Genomic DNA, 17,468 nt, shown 5'->3' on the forward strand with positions numbered 1-17,468 from the left:
TCTGTCTGTCTGCGGTCACTCCCCCCCGGGGCCTTACTCCGTGTGCTTCTGTCTGTCTGTCTGTCTGCGGTCACTCCCCGCAGGCCTGACTCCTGCCTGTGCTTCTGTCTGTCTGTCTGCGGTCACTCCCCCGCAGGCCTGACTCCTGCCTGTGCTTCTGTCTGTCTGTCTGTGGTCACTCCCCCCCGGGCCTGACTCCGTGTGCTTCTGTCTGTCTGTCTGTCTGCGGTCACTCCCCCCCGGGCCTGACTCCGTGTGCTTCTGTCTGTCTGTCTGCGGTCACTCCCCCGCAGGCCTGACTCCGTGTGCTTCTGTCTGTCTGTCTGTCTGCGGTCACTCCTCCGCGGGCCTGACTCCGTGTGCTTCTGTCTGTCTGTCTGCGGTCACTCCCCCGCGGGCCTGACTCCGTGTGCTTCTGTCTGTCTGCCGGTTGCTCCTCCCCGGAGGAGGCTTTTCTGTGGATTTTCAGAGTGGAGGGCGGGGGAGTCAGAGAGAACGGCGATGGGAGAGAGACAGGGGGATTGCCTCCTCCTGGAGCCCTGACCAGGGCCGGGACTGAGCCTGCAGCTGAGGTACAGGCCCTGGGTTGGGATCCAACCCGGGACTCTTCAGAGAGCCAGCACTCTGTCCACTGAGCCAGACCTTGCTGTTTTATTGGCGTCAGAGAGGGAGAGGGAGAAGGAGAGAGAGAAACACCAAGGAGGAGAGAGAAGCATGGGTCGGCTGCCTCCTGCTCGCCCCCCACTGGGGATGGAGCCCACAGCCTGGGCCTGAGCCCTGACCGGGAATCGAACCCTGACCTCCTGGTTCCCAGGCTGATGCTCAGCCATGAGCCCCGGGGCTGGGCACGTCATTGGTTTAGTTTCCTGTCGCCGCCTCGCCGGCCGTGGACTGACGGCCGCTCTGTGTGCGCCCCCTGCAGGTCACGACTGGTGCATCGTCAAGCTGGGCATCCAGGGCACCATCCGGGGCCTGGACGTGGACATCTCCCACTTCGCTGGAGACCACGCCCCTCGCGTGTCCATTCAAGCAGCCAACGTGGACGAAGGTGCGTGAGGACCCCGCCCGCCGGCTCTGTGGGGCGGGGGGGCCCAGCCGTCCCCCTGACCAGGCCGGCTCTGCGGGGGGGGCCCAGCCGTCCCCCTGACCAGGCCGGCTCTGCAGAGGGCCCAGCCGTCCCCCTGACCAGGCCGGCTCTGCGGGGCGGGGGGCCAGCAGTCCCCTGACCAGGCGGCTCTGCGGGGCGGGGGGCCCAGCCGTCCCCCTGACCAGGCCGGCTCTGCGGGCGGAGGCCCAGCCGTCCCCCTGACCAGGCCGGCTCTGCGGGCGGAGGCCCAGCCGTCCCTCTGACCAGGCCGGCTCTGCGGGGCGGGCCCAGCCGTCCCCCTGACCAGGCCGGCTCTGCGGGGCGGGCCCAGCCGTCCCCCTGACCAGGCCGGCTCTGCGGGGGGCCCAGCCGTCCCCCTGACCAGGCTGGCTCTGCGGGTGGGGGGCCCAGCCGTCCCCCTGACCAGGCCGGCTCTGCGGGTGGGGGGCCCAGCCGTCCCCCTGACCAGGCCGGCTCTGCAGGGGAGGGTCCAGCCGTCCCCCTGCCCGTGAGTTCCCACCCAGATGGCTCAGCAGCCGGTCAGGGCCTCTCGGTGGCCATGGCCTTCAAGCTCGGACTCCCATGCCCCTCTGCGGTTTCTGATTGTGAAGGGAGCCATGTTCTCGGACCCGGTTAGATGGTCCCGTGGCCGGCAGGGGGCTGGGGGGCCGGGCCAGGTGTCAGCCAGCTGTGGGGCCGGCACCAGCCCCCCAGAGACGCGGCCGCCTGCCTGCGGGTGAGGGGGGGGGGGGAGGCCGGTCAGTCCGGGCCCAGTCAGGTTCGAGGGAACAGCTTCACAGGAAATGGTCGCTCTGCTGACGGCAGCCGGACCCGCAGGGCAGCCAGCGCCCGGCACAGGCGGCTCCGGCGGCTCTGACGGAGAAAGGCCCTGTGGTGCCTGGAAGACTCTCAACTCCCTCCCCCAGCCGGGCTCACCGAGCCACTGACTGTGTTTTTACTGACGTCAGAGAGGAAGGGAGAGGGAGAGGGAGAGGGAGAGGGAGAGGAGAAACACCAGAGGTGAGAGAACCATGGACGGCCGCCTCCTGCATGCCCCCCACCGGGGATCCAGCCCGAAACCCGGGCCTGTGCCGACCGGGATCAAACCCGGACCTCCTGGTTCCTAGGCTGACGCTCAGCCCCTGAGCCAGGCCGGCCGGGCAGGTTCTTGTTGGTTTTGAATGTGAACCCTGAGCCGAAACCGGATTGGCTCAGTGGATAGAGTGTCGGCTTGGGGACTGAAGGGTCCCGGGTTCGATTCCGGTCAAGGGCATGTACCTTGGTTGCGGGCACATCCCCAGTAAGGGGTGTGCAAGAAGCAGCTGATCGATGACTCTCTCTCTATCTCTCTCCCTTCCTCTCTGTACAAAGTCAATAAAATATATTTAAAAAAATAAAATAAATAAAATGAATGTGAACCCTGAGCCCCAAGGCCGCTCTCACTCCAGATAAAGAACCAGCCATGCCACCGAGAGGACCCCGGATGGGAGTGGCTGCCACGGCCGAGGAGTTTGAAGCCGTCTCTAAGGTATGAGCTGGACGGCGTCTGGCCGGAGGCTGAGGACCGCGGGAAGGGGCCACGGGCTTGGCCACAGTGCGGGACACGTGCCTGCAGGCCGCCTCGGGGACGGGTCCCACCCCCTGACCCCTGACCCCGGAGCTGAAAGCAGGCACCCACCCATAAAGTCCTCTGATAGGAATCTGACGGGGAACCTGCTGCGGAGGAATTTAATAATGTGAATAGTTTGGGGCTTGTTCTGGTACATTCTTTAAATATATTTTTATTGACTTCAGAGAGGAAGGCACAGGGAGAGAGAAACATCAGTGATGAGAGAGAATCATGGATCCTCTGCCTCCTGCACGCCCACACCCTGGGGCCCACAATCAGGGCCTGTGCCCGGACCTGAATGGAGCCGTGGCCTCTCTGTTCTTCCTCCCCCGAGGGTGTTCCCCACTGATTTTTAGAGAGAAGGAACGGAGGGAGAGACCGAGGGAAACTTCGATGAGAGACTCACCCACTGGCTGCCTCCCACACTTGCCCGGAGCAGGACAGGGGATTGAGCCTGCAACCGAGGTACCCGGAATCGAACCTGGGACCCTTCCGTCTTCCCACTGAGCAACACCAGCCAGGGCGAACCTGTGACCTCTTGGTTCATAGGTCAATGCTCAACCACTGAGCCACGCCCGCCGGGCCGGGCCCAGGGCCGTCCTCGAACGTCCCCATCCCATCCTGGCATCTCCTCCTGAGAATCCGCAGGGGGAGGCATTGAGGGCCTCGGGCCTGGGTCTTCACCCACAGCCCCCGCCCACCCGCCCGCCGGGCCCCCCGCCCACCCGGCCGCCCGCTGACTGCCCACCCCGCCGCCCGCTGACTGCCCACCCCGCCACCCGGGCCCCCGCCCACCCCGCCGCCCGCTGACTGCCCACCCCGCCGCCCGCTGACCGCCCACCCCGCCGTCGGGCCCCCCGCCCACCCCGCCGCCCGCTGACCGCCCACCCCGCCGTCGGGCCCCCCGCCCACCCCGCCGCCCGCTGACTGCCCACCCCGCCGTCGGGCCCCCCGCCCACCCCGCCGCCCGCTGACCGCCCACCCCGCCGCCCGCTGACCGCCCACCCCGCCGCCCGCTTGACCGCCCACCCCGCCGCCCGCTGACTGCCCACCCCGCCACCCGCTGACCGCCCACCCCGCCGCCCGCTGACCGCCCACCCCGCCGCCCGCTGACCGCCCACCCCGCCGCCCGCTGACTGCCCACCCCGCCACCCGCTGACCGCCCACCCCGCCCACCCCGCCACCCGCTGACCGCCCACCCCGCCGCCCGCTGACCGCCCACCCCGCCGCCCACTGACCGCCCCACCCCACCGCCCACTGACCGCCCACCCCGCCGCCACTGACCGCCCACCCCGCCGCCCGCTGACTGCCCACCCCGCCGCCCGCTGACCGCCCACCCCGCCGCCCGCTGACTGCCCACCCCACCACCCGCTGACTGCCCACCCCGCCGCCCGGGCCCCCGCCCACCCCGCCGCCCGCTGACTGCCACCCCACCACCCGCTGACCGCCCACCCTGCCGCCCGGGCCCCCGCCCACCCCGCCGCCCGCTGACTGCCCACCCCGCCGCCCGCTGACCGCCCACCCCGCCGCCCACTGACTGCATGTCCGCCCGCAGCTGCAGTCCGGCGACTGGGACGTCCTGGTCCCCCGGACGGTGCTGAGACCCGGGACGCCAGCCTCTGGCCACAACTACTTCCTGGTCAGCTCCCAGCAGAAATGGACGCACGTCCGGCTCAACATCTTCCCGGGTGAGCGCCTTTCCACGCTTCCTCCGCGTCCGCCAAACGCAGGCCCCTGCCTTCAGAGGAGAGCGGAGACACCGATGTGAGGAGAGTGACTGGTCGGCTGCCTCCCGCACGCCCCACGCTGGGGCCCAGCCACACCCGGGCCTGTGCCTGACCGGAGTCGAACCCGGGCCTCCGGCTGCTGGGTGGACGCTCATCACTGAGCCCCGCCGGCCGGCCGCCACCCTCTCTGGTCCCCGGGGTCTCGGCTCCTTTCCCTCCCGTTTGCCCTTACCCCCAGGGCTTACCGGGCGCTGCCAGGGTGTGTGTGCGCGTGTGTGTGTGCGTGTGTGTGTGTGTGTCTATCTGTGTCTGTGTGTGTGTGTGCGCACGCATGTGTGTGTGCGTGTGTGTGTGTCTCTGTGTGTGTCTCTGTGTGTGTGTGCGTGCGTGTGTGTGTGTCTATCTGTGTCTCTGTGTGTGTGCGTGTGCGCGCGCGTGTGCGTGCGCGTGTGTGTGCATGCATGTGTGTGTCTATCTGTGTCTGTGTGTGTATCTATCTGTGTCTGTGTGAGTGTCTCTGTGTGTGTATGTGTCTCTGTGTGTGTATCTGTGTGTGTGTCTCTGTGTGTGTCTGTCTGTCTGTGTGTGGGTCTCTGTGTGTGTGTCTATCTGTGTCTGTGTGTGTGTATCTGTGTGTGTGTGTGTGTGTGTGTGTATCTGTGTGTGTGTCTCTGTGTGTGTGTCTGTCTGTGTGTGGGTCTCTCTGTGTGTGTCTATCTGTCTGTGTGTGTGTCTATCTGTGTCTGTGTGTGTGTATCTATGTGTGTCTGTGTGTGTGTGTGTATCTGTGTGTGTGTCTCTGTGTGTGTGTGTCTGTCTGTGTGTGGGTCTCTCTGTGTGTGTCTGTCTGTGTGTGTGTCTATCTGTGTCTGTGTGTGTGTGTATCTATGTGTGTCTGTCTGTGTGTGTGTGTGTGTGTGTGTCGGGGGAAGAGGGGGAGAAGGGAGGATGTGAGGGAGCCGAGCTGGGAGAGGCTGGACTCTGGGATGCGATGGCACAGGCGTGTGGGCGGCGGTAGCTGTGCTTCATCACAGCGTTACTGCATCGCGCACCCAGCAGCCGCCTTGCGTGTCCGTGTGTGAACGTGTGCATGTGTCCCCGCACCGGTCAGTGTGGCACATCTCCCTCCTCTCAGACACCCCCCCCCCCGTCACCCCCACTTCCTCCCCCCTGGACCTCCCCCCGGGCACCCGCCCTCCTCTGAGGGATTCAGGGCGTTCGCCTGAGGCTCTGGAGTGTCCGTGGGGGTGTTGGGGGCGGGGAGGGGGGCTCTCTGAGGCCAGCCAGGCCCGGAGCCGGCAGAGCCCGAGGCCTGGGGGCCGGGGCGGGCTGGCGAGGGCCTGGCGTGGGAGGCTGGGGTGGGGGAGGAGGGGGAGAGTGGCGGGTGGGGTGGGGTGAGGGCTTTGGAGGTTCTGACCCTCCACGGCGCTCTCTCCTCCGCAGACGGCGGGGTCGCGCGCCTCCGGGTGTACGGCGTCGGGCACAAGGACTGGGCGTCCGCCGACCCCAAGGAGCCCGTAGACCTGGCAGCCATGGCCAACGGCGGCGCCTGCGTGGGGTTCAGCAACGCCCTCTTCGGGCACCCCAACCGGATGATCGGTGAGCGGGCTCCGGCGGCGCGTCTGGGTGTCCGGCCCGGCGCGTCCCCGGTGCGGCCCGAGGCCCCGGTGCGGCCCTATTCCCCGATGCGGCCCTATTCTCCGGTGCGGCCCTATTACCCTGTACGGTGTGATTCCCCGGTGCGGTGTGGCCCCCGGTGCGGTGTGATTCCCCCGGTGCGGTGTGATCCCCCGGTGCGGTGTGATTCCCCCGGTGCGGTGTGATCCCCCGGTGCGGTGTGATCCCCCGGTGCGGTGTGATTCCCCCGGTGCGGTTTATTCCCCCGGTGCGGTGTGATTCCCCCGGTGCGGTGTGATCCCCCGGTGCGGTGTGATTCCCCCGGGGTGGTGTGACCCCGGTGCGGTGTGACCCCGGTGCGGTGTGATTCCCCCGGTGTGGTGTGACCCCGGTGCGGTGTGACCCCGGTGCGGTGTGAGCCCCGGTGCGGTGTGATTCCCCCGGTGCGGTGTGATTCCCGGTGCGGTGTGAGCCCCGGTGCGGTGTGAGCCCCGGTGCGGTGTGAGCCCCTGTGCGGCGTGATTCCCCGGTGCGGTGTGAGCCCCGGTGCGGTGTGAGCCCCGGTGCGGTCTGAGCCCCGGTGCGGTGTGATTCCCCGGTGCGGTGGTGATTCCCCGGTGGCCCCGGTGCGGTTGTGATTCCCGGTGCGGTGTGATTCCCCCGGTGCGGTGTGATTCCCGGTGCGGTGTGATCCCCGGTGCGGTTGTGATCCCCGGTGCGGTGTGATCCCCCGGTGCGGTGTGATTCCCCCGGTGCGTGTGATTCCCCCGGTGCGGTGTGATTCCCGGTGCGGTGTGAGCCCCGGTGCGGTGTGAGCCCCGGTGCGGTGTGATTCCCGGTGCGGTGTGAGTCCCCGTGCGGTGTGAGCCCCGGTGCGTGTGGAGCCCCGGGGCGGTGTGATTCCCCGGTGCGGTGTGATTCCCCCGGTGCGGTGTGATCCCCCCGGTGCGGGTGTGATTCCCCCGGTGCGGGTGTGATTCCCCGGTGCGGTGTGATTCCCCCGGTGCGGTGTGATTCCCCCGGTGCGGTGTGATTCCCCGGTGCGGTGTGATTCCCCCGGTGCGGTTGTGATCCCCCGGTGCGGTTGTGATTCCCCGGTGCTGGTGTGATCCCCGGTGCGGTGTGTGACCCCGGTGCGGTGTGACCCCGGTGCGGTGTGTGACCCCGGTGCGGTGTGTACCCCCGGTGCGGTGTGTGAGCCCCGGTGCGGTGGTTACCCCGGTGCGGTGTGATTCCCGGTGCGGTGTGAGCCCCGGTGCGGTGTAGAGCCCCGGTGCCGGTGTGAGCCCCGGTGCGGCTTGATTCCCCGGTGCGGTGTGAGCCCGGTGCGGTGTGAGCCCCGGTGCGGTGTGATTCCCCGGTGCGGTGTGATCCCCCGGTGCGGTGTGAGCCCCGGTGCGGTGTGATTCCCCGGTGCGGTGTGATTCCCCCGGTGCGGTGTGATTCCCCGTGCGGTGTGATTCCCCGGTGCGGTGTGATTCCCCGGTGCGGTGTGATTCCCCAGGTGCGGTGTGATTCCCCGGTGCGGTGGTGATTCCCGGTGCGGTGTGGAGCCCCCGGTGCGGTGTAGGCCCCGGTGCGGTGTGATTCCCGTGCGGTGTGTGAGCCCCGGTGCGGTGGGAGCCCCGGTGCGGTGTGAGCCCGGTGCGGTGTGAGCCCGGTGCGGTGTGAGCCCCGGTGCGTGGTTAACCCGGTGCGTTGTGACCCCCGGTGCGGTGTGATTCCCCCCGGTGCGGTGTGACCCCCGGTGCGGTGTGAGCCCGGTGCGGGCGTGATTCCCCGTGCGGTGTGATTCCCGGTGCGGTGTGATTCCCCGTGCGGTGTGATTCCCCGGTGCGGCGTGATTCCCCGTGCGGTGTGACCCCCGGTGCGGTGTGATTCCCCTGTGCGGTGTGACCCCCGGTGCGGTGTGATTCCCCCGGTGCGGTGTGAGCCCCGGTTCGGTGTGACCCCCGGTGAGGTGTGACCCCCGGTGCGGTGTGATTCCCCGGTGCGGCGTGATTCCCCGGTGCGGTGTGATTCCTCCCGGTGCGGTGTGAGCCCCGTGCGGTGTGATTCCCCGGTGCGGTGGTGAGCCCCGGGGCGGTGTGAGCCCCGGTGCGGTGTGATCCCCCGGTGCGGTGTGATCCCCCGGTGCGGTGGTGATTCCCCGTGCGGTGTGATTCCCCGTGCGGTGTGACCCCCGGTGCGGTGTGATTCCCCCGGTGCGGTGTGAGCCCCGGTGCGGTGTGATTCCCGGTGCGGTGTGATCCCTCGGTGCGGTCTGAGCCCCCGGTGCGGTGTGATTCCCCCGGTGCGGTGTGATTCCCCCGGTGCGGTGTGATCCCCCGGTGCGGTGTGATCCCCCGGTGCGGTGTGATTCCCCCGGTGCGGTGTGAGCCCCGGTGCGGTGTGATTCCCGGTGCGGTGTGATTCCCGGTGCGGTGTGATCCCTCGGTGCGGTCTGAGCCCCCGGTGCGGTGTGATTCCCCCGGTGCGGTGTGATTTCCCCGTGCGGTGTGACCCCCGGTGCGGTGTGTGATTCCCGGTGCGGTCTGAGCACCCGGTGCGGTGTGATTCCCCGGTGCGGTGTGATCCCCCGGTGCGGTGTGGCCCCCGGTGCGGTGTGATTCCCCGGTGCGGTGTGATTCCCCGGTGCGGTGTGATTCCCCCGGTGCGGTGTGATTCCCCGGTGCGGTGTGATTCCCGGTGCGGTGTGATTCCCCGGTGCGGTGTGACCCGGTGCGGTGTGATTCCCCCGGTGCGGTGTGGCCCCCGGTGCGGTGTGATTCCCCGGTGCGGTGGTGGCCCCCGGTGCGGTGTGATTCCCCGGTGCGGTGTGATTCCCCCGGTGAGGTGTGGCCCCCGGTGCGGTGTGATTCCCCAGTGCGGTGTGATTCCCCGGTGCGGTGTGATCCCCGGTGCGGTTGGATTCCCGGTGCGGTGTGATTCCCCGGGCGGGTGTGATCACCGTGCGGTGTGAGCCCCCGGTGCGGTGTGATTCCCGGTGCGGTGTGATTCCCCGGTGCGGTGTGACCCCGGTGCGGTGTGACCCCCGGTGCGGTGTGACCCCCGTGCGGTGTGATTCCCCCGGTGCGGTGTGATTCCCCGGTGCGGTATGATCCCCCGGTGCGGTGTGATTCCCCGGTGCGGTGTGATCCCCCGGTGCGGTGTGATCCCCCGGTGCGGTGTGATTCCCGGTGCGGTGTGATTCCCCCGGTGCGGTGTGATCCCCCGGTGCGGTGTGATCCCCCGGTGCGGTGTGATGCCCCCGGTGCGGTGTGATTCCCCCGGTGCGGTGTGGCCCCCGGTGCGGTGTGATTCCCCGGTGCGGTGTGATTCCCCCGGTGCGGTGTGGCCCCCGGTGCGGTGTGATTCCCGGTGCGGTGTGATTCCCCGGTGCGGTGTGATTCCCCGGTGCGGTGTGATTCCCCGGTGCGGTGTGATTCCCCGGTGCGGTGTGATTCCCCGGTGCGGTGTGATTCCCCCGGTGCGGTGTGACCCCGGTGCGGTGTGATTCCCCGGTGCGGTGTGATTCCCCCGGTGCGGTGTGATTCCCCGGTGCGGTGTGATTCCCCGGTGCGGTGTGATTCCCCGGTGCGGTGTGATTCCCCCGGTGCGGTGTGATCCCCGGTGCGGTGTGATTCCCCGGTGCGGTGTGATTCCCCGGTGCGGTGTGATTCCCCCGGTGCGGTGTGGCCCCCGGTGCGGTGTATTCCCCGGTGTGCGGTGTGATTCCCCGGTGCGGGTGATTCCCCCGGTGCGGTGTGATTCCCCGGGCGGTGTGATCCCCCGGTGGCGGTGTGATTCCCCCGGTGTGGTGTGATTCCCCCGGTGCGGTGTGATCCCCCGGTGCGGTGTGATCACCCGGTGCGGTGTGGATCCCCCGGTGCGGTGTGATTCCCGGTGCGGTGTGATTCCCCCGGTGGCGGTGTGGCCCCCGGTGCGGTGTGGCCCCCGGTGCGGTGTGATTCCCCGGTGCGGTTGTGAGCCCCGGTGCGGTGTGGCCCCCGGTGCGGTGTGATTCCCGGTGCGGTGTGATTCCCCCGGTGCGGTGTGACCCCCGGTGCGGTGTGATTCCCCCGGTGCGGTGTGATTCCCCCGGTGCGGTGTGGCCCCCGGTGCGGTGTGATTCCCCGGTGCGGTGTGATTCCCCCGGTGCAGTGTGGCCCCCGGTGCGGTGTGATTCCCCCGGTGCGGTGTGATTCCCGGGTGCGGCCGAGCCCCTGGCGGATGAGGCTAATGGCCCGTCAGAGGGCGGGTCCTCACGATGGGCGGTCACGGTGCTTGTTCCGGTCTGAAAGGAAGCGTCCACTTTCACGGTAGCCGCTGGCCGCGCGGCGGAACCAGGAGCTGAGGGGTGGCGCCGGCCTGGGACCCGGGCGGCGTCCTTGTGGGGAGACAGAGCACCGCGCCCTCAGCGCCCTCTCCCCCCAGGCATCGGGCAGCCCCGGTCGGCGGCGGACGGCTGGGTGACGGCGAGGAGGCCCGACCGGCCGCCCGTGCTGCAGGTGAGGCCGGGCGCTCGCAGCCTCCGTCCACACCGAGGTCTCGGGTTCGATTCCGGCCGAGGCCACGTCGGTCGGGCACAGTGGTGGGGGCGCAGGCGGGAGGCAACATTGATGGGTCTCACGTGGATGTTTCTCTCTCTCCCCTCCCTTACTCTCCCTCTAAAAACCAGGGGGGAAAATATCCTCAGGGGAGGAGTAACCAAAAAAGGGGGGAAGAGGAGCATGCTGGGAATTTGCAAAGGGCAGGAGGCAGAGACACGGGCAGCACACGCCCCGGCCTGAACCCCGAGCCCGTGTTCACGGCTGGGAGGGAAGGGAGGGCGCGGTTCCGCCGGCCGCGGGCGGCTCTGCGCGGCACCGCGGGCTCACGCGTGTCCCCCGCGTCCAGGGCGACGAGACCGGCGCCCTCCTGGTGCTCGGCGGCGAGTGGGCCATGTTCCGCCTCTCGCACCCGGGCGTGGTGACGCACGTGGAGATCGACACCACGCACTTCAAAGGTAACGTCACGGCCCTGGCCTGACCCGGGTTCGAGCCAGTGTTGCTCAATGGGCAGCGCGCCAGCCTATGACTGGCGGGTCCCCAGTTTGATGGGCTCAGTCCCTAGTGTGGGGCGTGCAGGAGGCAGCCGGTCAGTGATCCTCTCTCAGCATTGGTGTTCCTACCTCTTTCCCTCTCCCTTCCTCTCTGAAATGAAATATCCTACGTCAGTGTTTTTCAACCTTTTTTGGGCAAAGGCACACTTGTTTCATGAAAAAAATCACGAGGCACACCACCATTAGAAAATGTTAAAAAATTTAACTCTGTGCCTATATTGACTATATATAAAGTAATTCTCTTGAATAGGAATCAAATAAACACAAAGAAAGTATTTTATAATTACTTTATTATGAAATATTAAGTAAACAAAATAGTGAAAAATTATAAAATTCTTGTCTTGTCTGCACCTACGGCACACCAGGCAACATCTCGCGGCACACTAGTGTGCCGTGGAACAGCGGTTGAAAAACGCTGTCCTACGTAATAAAAGGGTAATATGCAAATTGACCCAACGGTGGAGCGACTGGCCGCTATGACACACACTGACCACCAGGGGGCAGGTGCTCAGCCAGAAGCCGGGCTCTTGGTTGGTGACCTCTCCCGCCTCCTCACTAAAGATGTCCGGGCTCCAGACTGCTGCAGGGTGTGGCCCGGCTGTGGGGCCCGCACCGGCCTCAGGTGTGTGTGTGTGTGTGTGTGTGTGTGTGTGTGTGTGTGTATTTAAAAGCCATGTGATCAGGTGGAGAGGGCGGGCTCAGGACTCGGCCTGGCTCCCCTCGCCTGCTGCGTAACTTTGGGTGCGGTGCTTTAATGATTTGTGTTCTAGTTTCCCGTCTATGAAATGCCAGGATTGGACAGAATGACCCCAAAACTCACAGGAGACTCTTCCATGCTGTGAGCTTTTTACTGGAAAGGGCTGTGAGGTGCTCCGTGGTTTGACCCCAGGATGGAGTCTGCAGATGGAGGCCGGGATGGAGGCCAGGATGGAGGCCAGGATGGAGGCCCCAGGATGGAGGCCCGGGATGGAGGCCGGGATGGAGGCCGGGATGAAGGCCCCAGGATGGAGGCCCAGGATGGAGGCCGGGATGGAGGCCAGGATGGAGGCCCAGGATGGAGGCCGGGATGGAGGCCAGGATGGAGGCCCAGGATGGAGGCCGGGATGGAGGCCAGGATGGAGGCCCAGGATGGAGGCCGGGATGGAGGCCAGGATGGAGTCTCCAGATGGAGGCCGGGATGGAGGCCGGGATGGAGGCCCCAGGATGGAGGCCGGGATGGAGGCCAGGATGGAGTCTCCAGATGGAGGCCGGGATGGAGGCCAGGATGGAGGCCGGGATGGAGGCCCGGGATGGAGGCCGGGATGGAGGCCCAGGATGGAGGCCGGGATGGAGGCCAGGATGGAGTCTCCAGATGGAGGCCGGGATGGAGGCCCGGGATGGAGGCCGGGATGGAGGCCCAGGATGGAGGCCGGGATGGAGGCCCAGGATGGAGGCCGGGATGGAGGCCCGGGATGGAGGCCGGGATGGAGGCCGGGATGGAGGCCCAGGATGGAGGCCGGGATGGAGGCCAGGATGGAGTCTCCAGATGGAGGCCGGGATGGAGGCCGGGATGGAGGCCCCGGGATGGAGGCCAGGATGGAGGCCGGGATGGAGGCCGGGATGGAGGCCAGGATGGAGTCTCCAGATGGAGGCCGGGATGGAGGCCGGGATGGAGGCCCTGGGTGGAGGCCGGGATGGAGGCCATGCAGGGGGGAGCAGTGCCCTCGTGCGGAGGGGGTGGGGGAGCCGGTCCCGTCAGGAAGGCCTGGCCTGTGGGAGGCGGGTGGTGTGTTGGTGCCTCTGGACTGAAGCTTCTTAAGAAAACGTGTTTGTTGAAGGGCAGCCGGCGGGCACCTCTGGGCTGAGCTCAGGCCGCCGATCGGGTCTGACATTTAATAGCTGCAGCGTGAGCGCCCCCTCATGTCCCTGGAGACGTACCCAGTGCTGTTGGCTATGTCCCCTCCCCTCCCCCTTCCCTCCTCTGGTCTTTCTCTCTGAGTCTGTTTCTGTCTGTCTTGTGTTTAAATGTGTTCTTCAAATTGACTTTAGAGAGAGAGGAAGGGAGAGGGAGAGAGAGAGAAACATCCATCGGCTGCCCCCACCCCCCCGGGACCGAGCCGCCCCCGGCACGGCCTGACGGAGCCGGCCTGACGGAGCCGCCCCCGGCACGGCCTGACGGTGCCGGCCTGACGGAGCCGGCCTGACGGAGCCGGCCTGACGGAGCCGCCTGAGAACGCCCTCCGCCCCACAGGCACCTGCCCCGCCAGCTGCCGCCTGGACGGCTGCATCCTGACGGCCCAGGAGGAGGAGGACATGGTGCGGCAGCAGTGGGAGCCGCCCAGCCACCGCTGGAAGGCGCTGCTCCCGGCCACACAGGTGAGCGCGGGCTGGGCCGCCCCGTCCTGCCCCACGGCTTCCCCTGCCTCCTGGTCCAGCCCCACGGCTTCCCCTGCCTCCTGGTCCGGCCCCACGGCTTCCCCTCCTCCTGGTCCGGCCCCACACGGCTTCCCCTCCTCCTGGTCCGGCCCCACACTGCTTCCCCTGCCTCCTGGTCCGGCCCCACACTGCTTCCCCTGCCTCCTGGTCCGGCCCCACGGCTTCCCCTCCTCCTGGTCCGGCCCCACACGGCTTCCCCAGCCGCCCGACCACGCAGGTGACGCGGGCTGGGCCCTGGCAGGGACGGGACCCGTGCCTCCTGCTTCCGAGGTGGAGGCTCAGCCCCGAGCCCGCCGGCCAGGCCGCTGGTCCCGGGGCCGAGGGCGTGTGGTGCCGCGGCTGCCCCTCCCGCAGCCTCGGGGCCTCTCTCCCCAGCTCCTGCCCAGCGCGGCCCAGGTGTTCGACAGCCTCACGCCGGAGCTGCAGGACGTGGTGACGCACGCGCGGCTGACCATCTGCCCGGACGGCGGGGTGGGCCGCCTGCGGCTCCGCGGCTTCCCCAGCTCCCTCTGCCTCCTGCGGCCCCGGGACAAGCCCCTGACGAGGTTCTCCATGAAGGCGGGCTTCCGGTCCGGCCTGTAGCCACCGCCGGCCGGCGCACCGCGGGCGTGTCGGCACCAGATCGCGGCGATCCCGGCGTGAATAAAGTGGTCTCGCGCACCTGCCGTCTGCGACGTGATGTCCCGGGAGGCCGGGCGGGGAGGCGGCCACGGATTCCACATGGGATGGTGCCCTACACCTCAGCCTGGGACCTCCGGGGTCCTAGGTCGACGCTCAGCCCCTGAGCCGCACGCCGGCCGGCTGTCCTGCTCTGAGAGCTGGCTCTGCTGGGCTAACGTCTACAATGTCCAGCATAACAGCCGCCGGCGGCTTCTCGTTTCTCAGCGAACACCCGGTCAGCCACTCGGTGCAGACGGCTCCGTTCTGTGTTGACGGTTGAACTCAGAGGGTGCAGGGGGCGGCCTGACCACCAGATGGCAGTGCGGCTCCACCGCCGGAGCAGCAGCCTGTTGTGTGTTTTCCTTCCGTCCACCTGGTCCGGACAAAGCCTCCGGGCCCAGGTGCGGGTTTCCGCCTGCACCTCCATCAGCCTGCTTCTCCGGAAAGCGATTCCGTGTCGTCCAACCCTGTGGCCCTCCTCCAGGCCGTCTCAGAGCTGACGCCTCTTTCCCTCTCTCCCCCGAAGGAGGAACAGCTGCCCCCATCCTACGACCGCCGAGGAGCGGCCCCCGGGCGTCCCAGCCCCAGGAGCCCCTGGAGAACAGACGTGGAGGGTGACCAGCCCGAGGGGAGGCGGCTCTCGGACCCGGCGGCCGGCCTGGGGGGGGCGCTCCGTGGCCGAGGGGCCCTGTTCTCTCGGTCACGGCTCCACCACTGACGTGCAGACAATTACGGCCCCGGTGGCCTCGGCGGGCACATCTGGAGCCCATAGAGGGGGGGGGTCATCCTGGGCAGGAGCCCCACGTTCACGCCCAGTGCCCGCCCGGTCCCCGCCCAGCACGGCTGCCCCGGTCAGAGAAAACCAGGGCGTCTGGCCCGGGAGGGGGTGCCCGCCGGCCAGGACTGTGGGAAGGCTGCAGGCACCACCTCAGCGGGATGGGCTGGGCACAGAGTCGGGCGTGGGGGTTCGGTGCTCAGCACCCTGGGGCGTCCCCGACTCCGCACCCAGGGCCTCGGTGCCCCACACGTGTGTCCTCCGTCCGCCTGTGGTGTGAGCTCAGGGCAGCGAGGCCCGGCCTCCAGCCCCGCAGACAGTCACAGCTCCCGCAGTGCCGCCCCCTCCCAGGTCCCTCTGCCCTGATTCCTGGGGAAACTTCTGGAAAATACTGTCTTCTAGCGAATCACACCCATAACGCACATCGTTGCTAGCAGTGATTACTCTTCTTTGTAAAGATTAAATCTTTTTTTTTTTAATATATTTTCTATTGATTTTTTACAGAGAGGAAGGGAGAGAGAGAGTTAGAAACGTCGATAGGAGAGTCATCGATCAGCTGCCTCTTGCACGCCCCCTATTGGGGATGTGCCCACAACCAAGGTACATGTCCTTGACCAGAATCGAACCCGGGACCCTTCAGTCCGCAGGCCGATGCTCTATCCACTGAGCCAAACCGGTTCCGGCAATCTTTTAAAAATATATATATTTTTATTGATGTCAGAGAGGGAGAGGGAGAGAGAGAGAAACATCCATGATGAGAAGGAATCATGGTTTGGCTGCCTCCTGCCCACCCCACACTGGGGATGGAGCCCGCATCCTGGGCCCGTATCCTGAGCAGAAATCAGACCATGACCTTCTGGTTCCTAGGGCGACCACTGAACCACCCAGCCCAGCAGTTTTCAAGTTTTACTTTTTTAAATTAACTTTTTTTAAATTATTTTTTACTGTAGCCTATGCTACATTAAAAAAAAATTATTTTTCAAAAATAATTTCTGAATAAAAAATAATTGCACTGGCCAGGAATCCCTTTACCTTCCTCCTCTCCTCTTCCCCTCCCCTCCCCACTCCTCCCCTCTGGCAAAGAACGTCTGTTCTCGAGTTTCTGTGCCTGCTGCTTCTGCTCATTGATATTGTCATTATTATTTTTTATTTCACATGGAAGCTGCCAGTCTCTATTTAGCTGGTCCAGCCAGGCTGTGGATGAGGAGAGTGACACTTCCCTGTCTGAACACCTCCCCTCACCTCGTCCTCACAGCCTCCCGTCCGAGCTCACTTCGGCTTCCTGCCCGAACCTCCCACGGGGGCTCCAGCGTGCTCACGTATGTGGCTCCGGTGTGCACAGATGTAACACGTGTGGGGACTCTCATGTATGTGGCTCCGTGTGCACAGATGTAATACATGTGGGGACTCTCGTGTATGTGGCTCCGTGTGCACGGATGTAATACATGTGGGGACTCTCATGTATGTGGCTCCGTGTGCACATATGTGACACGCGTGGGGACTCTCATGTGTGTGGCTCCGTGTGCACAGGTGTAATACGTGTGGGGACTCTTGCATATGTGGCTCCCACGTGCATAGATGTAATATGTGTGGGGGCTCACGTATGTGGCTCCGTGTGCACAGGTGTCACTCAGGGCGGTGTTTCCTTTTGCCGCGCTGTCCCGTGTCGGTTTGGGTCATAGACCAGCGGGAGAATCCATGGAAAGGAGAGCGAGGCTCCTCCCTCCCGCACACGAGTGCTCCCTTTCCAGGAATTGGTTCATTTTGCCAATAGCTAACAATTCTGTCTTCTCAGCTCAGATGTAGGAAATCAGTTAAATTACGATTTTGATGCAGAGCAGAGTTTCTTATTCTTTGGGTAGAAAAGATATTAAAAGAAAAACAGCCCGGCCGGTGTGGCTCCGGGGCTGAGCATTGACCCCTGAACCAGGAGGTCAGGGTTCGATTCCGGTCGGTCAGGGCGTGTGCCCAGGTTGCAGGCTTGATGCCCAGTAGGGGGCGTGCAGGAGGCAGCCGATCCATGATTGTCCATCATTGATGTCTCTCTCTCCCTTCCTCTCTGACACCAATAAAAACGTGTAAAAATACAAAAGTGGAGCATCCGGTGTCCTCAGTGTGGTCACGGCAGGGACAGACACCCTCCCGGGTCCGGGCTGGTCCTGGTCCGAGCTGTGAGGGCGGAGCCCGGAGGAGGGAGGTGGAGCCTCCCTGGGCGTGAACAGCCCATCCGAGCGCGGCGGCTCCCGGCTGACACTCGCTCTGACACCCATCCCAGCTCGGCGGCTCCCGGCCTGACGCTCGCTCTGACACCCATCCCAGCTCGGCGGCTCCCGGCCTGACGCTCGCTCTGCACAGCCCATTAGCCGCAGTAACGAGCGGAGATGGCTGTTTATGGCGGCGCTGTATGTGCCTATTAATGAGCGACGGCGTGTCCCCGTCAGCCGCCCTTGGAGCGAGGACGGCGCGGAGAGTGTGCAGCCTGAGGTTCCAGCCCC

The 17,468-nt window shown here is 66.1% G+C and overlaps 1 protein-coding gene across 1 annotated transcript; it reads left to right on the forward strand.

The window, feature by feature from the left end:
* The first annotated feature begins 714 nt into the window (after positions 1-714).
* Positions 715-14,147, forward strand: ALLC (allantoicase). The gene is made up of 8 exons (XM_036430302.2): positions 715-1,048; positions 2,536-2,615; positions 4,252-4,384; positions 5,867-6,022; positions 10,457-10,530; positions 10,919-11,027; positions 13,354-13,478; positions 13,914-14,147. The coding sequence occupies exons 1-8, from the start codon at positions 829-831 to the stop codon at positions 14,118-14,120; spliced, it is 1,104 nt and encodes a 367-aa protein (XP_036286195.2). The 5' UTR covers positions 715-828; the 3' UTR covers positions 14,121-14,147.
* The last annotated feature ends 3,321 nt before the right edge of the window (positions 14,148-17,468 follow it).

This window comes from Pipistrellus kuhlii, unplaced genomic scaffold (assembly GCF_014108245.1).
Source record: "Pipistrellus kuhlii isolate mPipKuh1 unplaced genomic scaffold, mPipKuh1.p scaffold_m20_p_106, whole genome shotgun sequence".
Lineage (NCBI taxonomy): Eukaryota > Metazoa > Chordata > Mammalia > Chiroptera > Vespertilionidae > Pipistrellus > Pipistrellus kuhlii.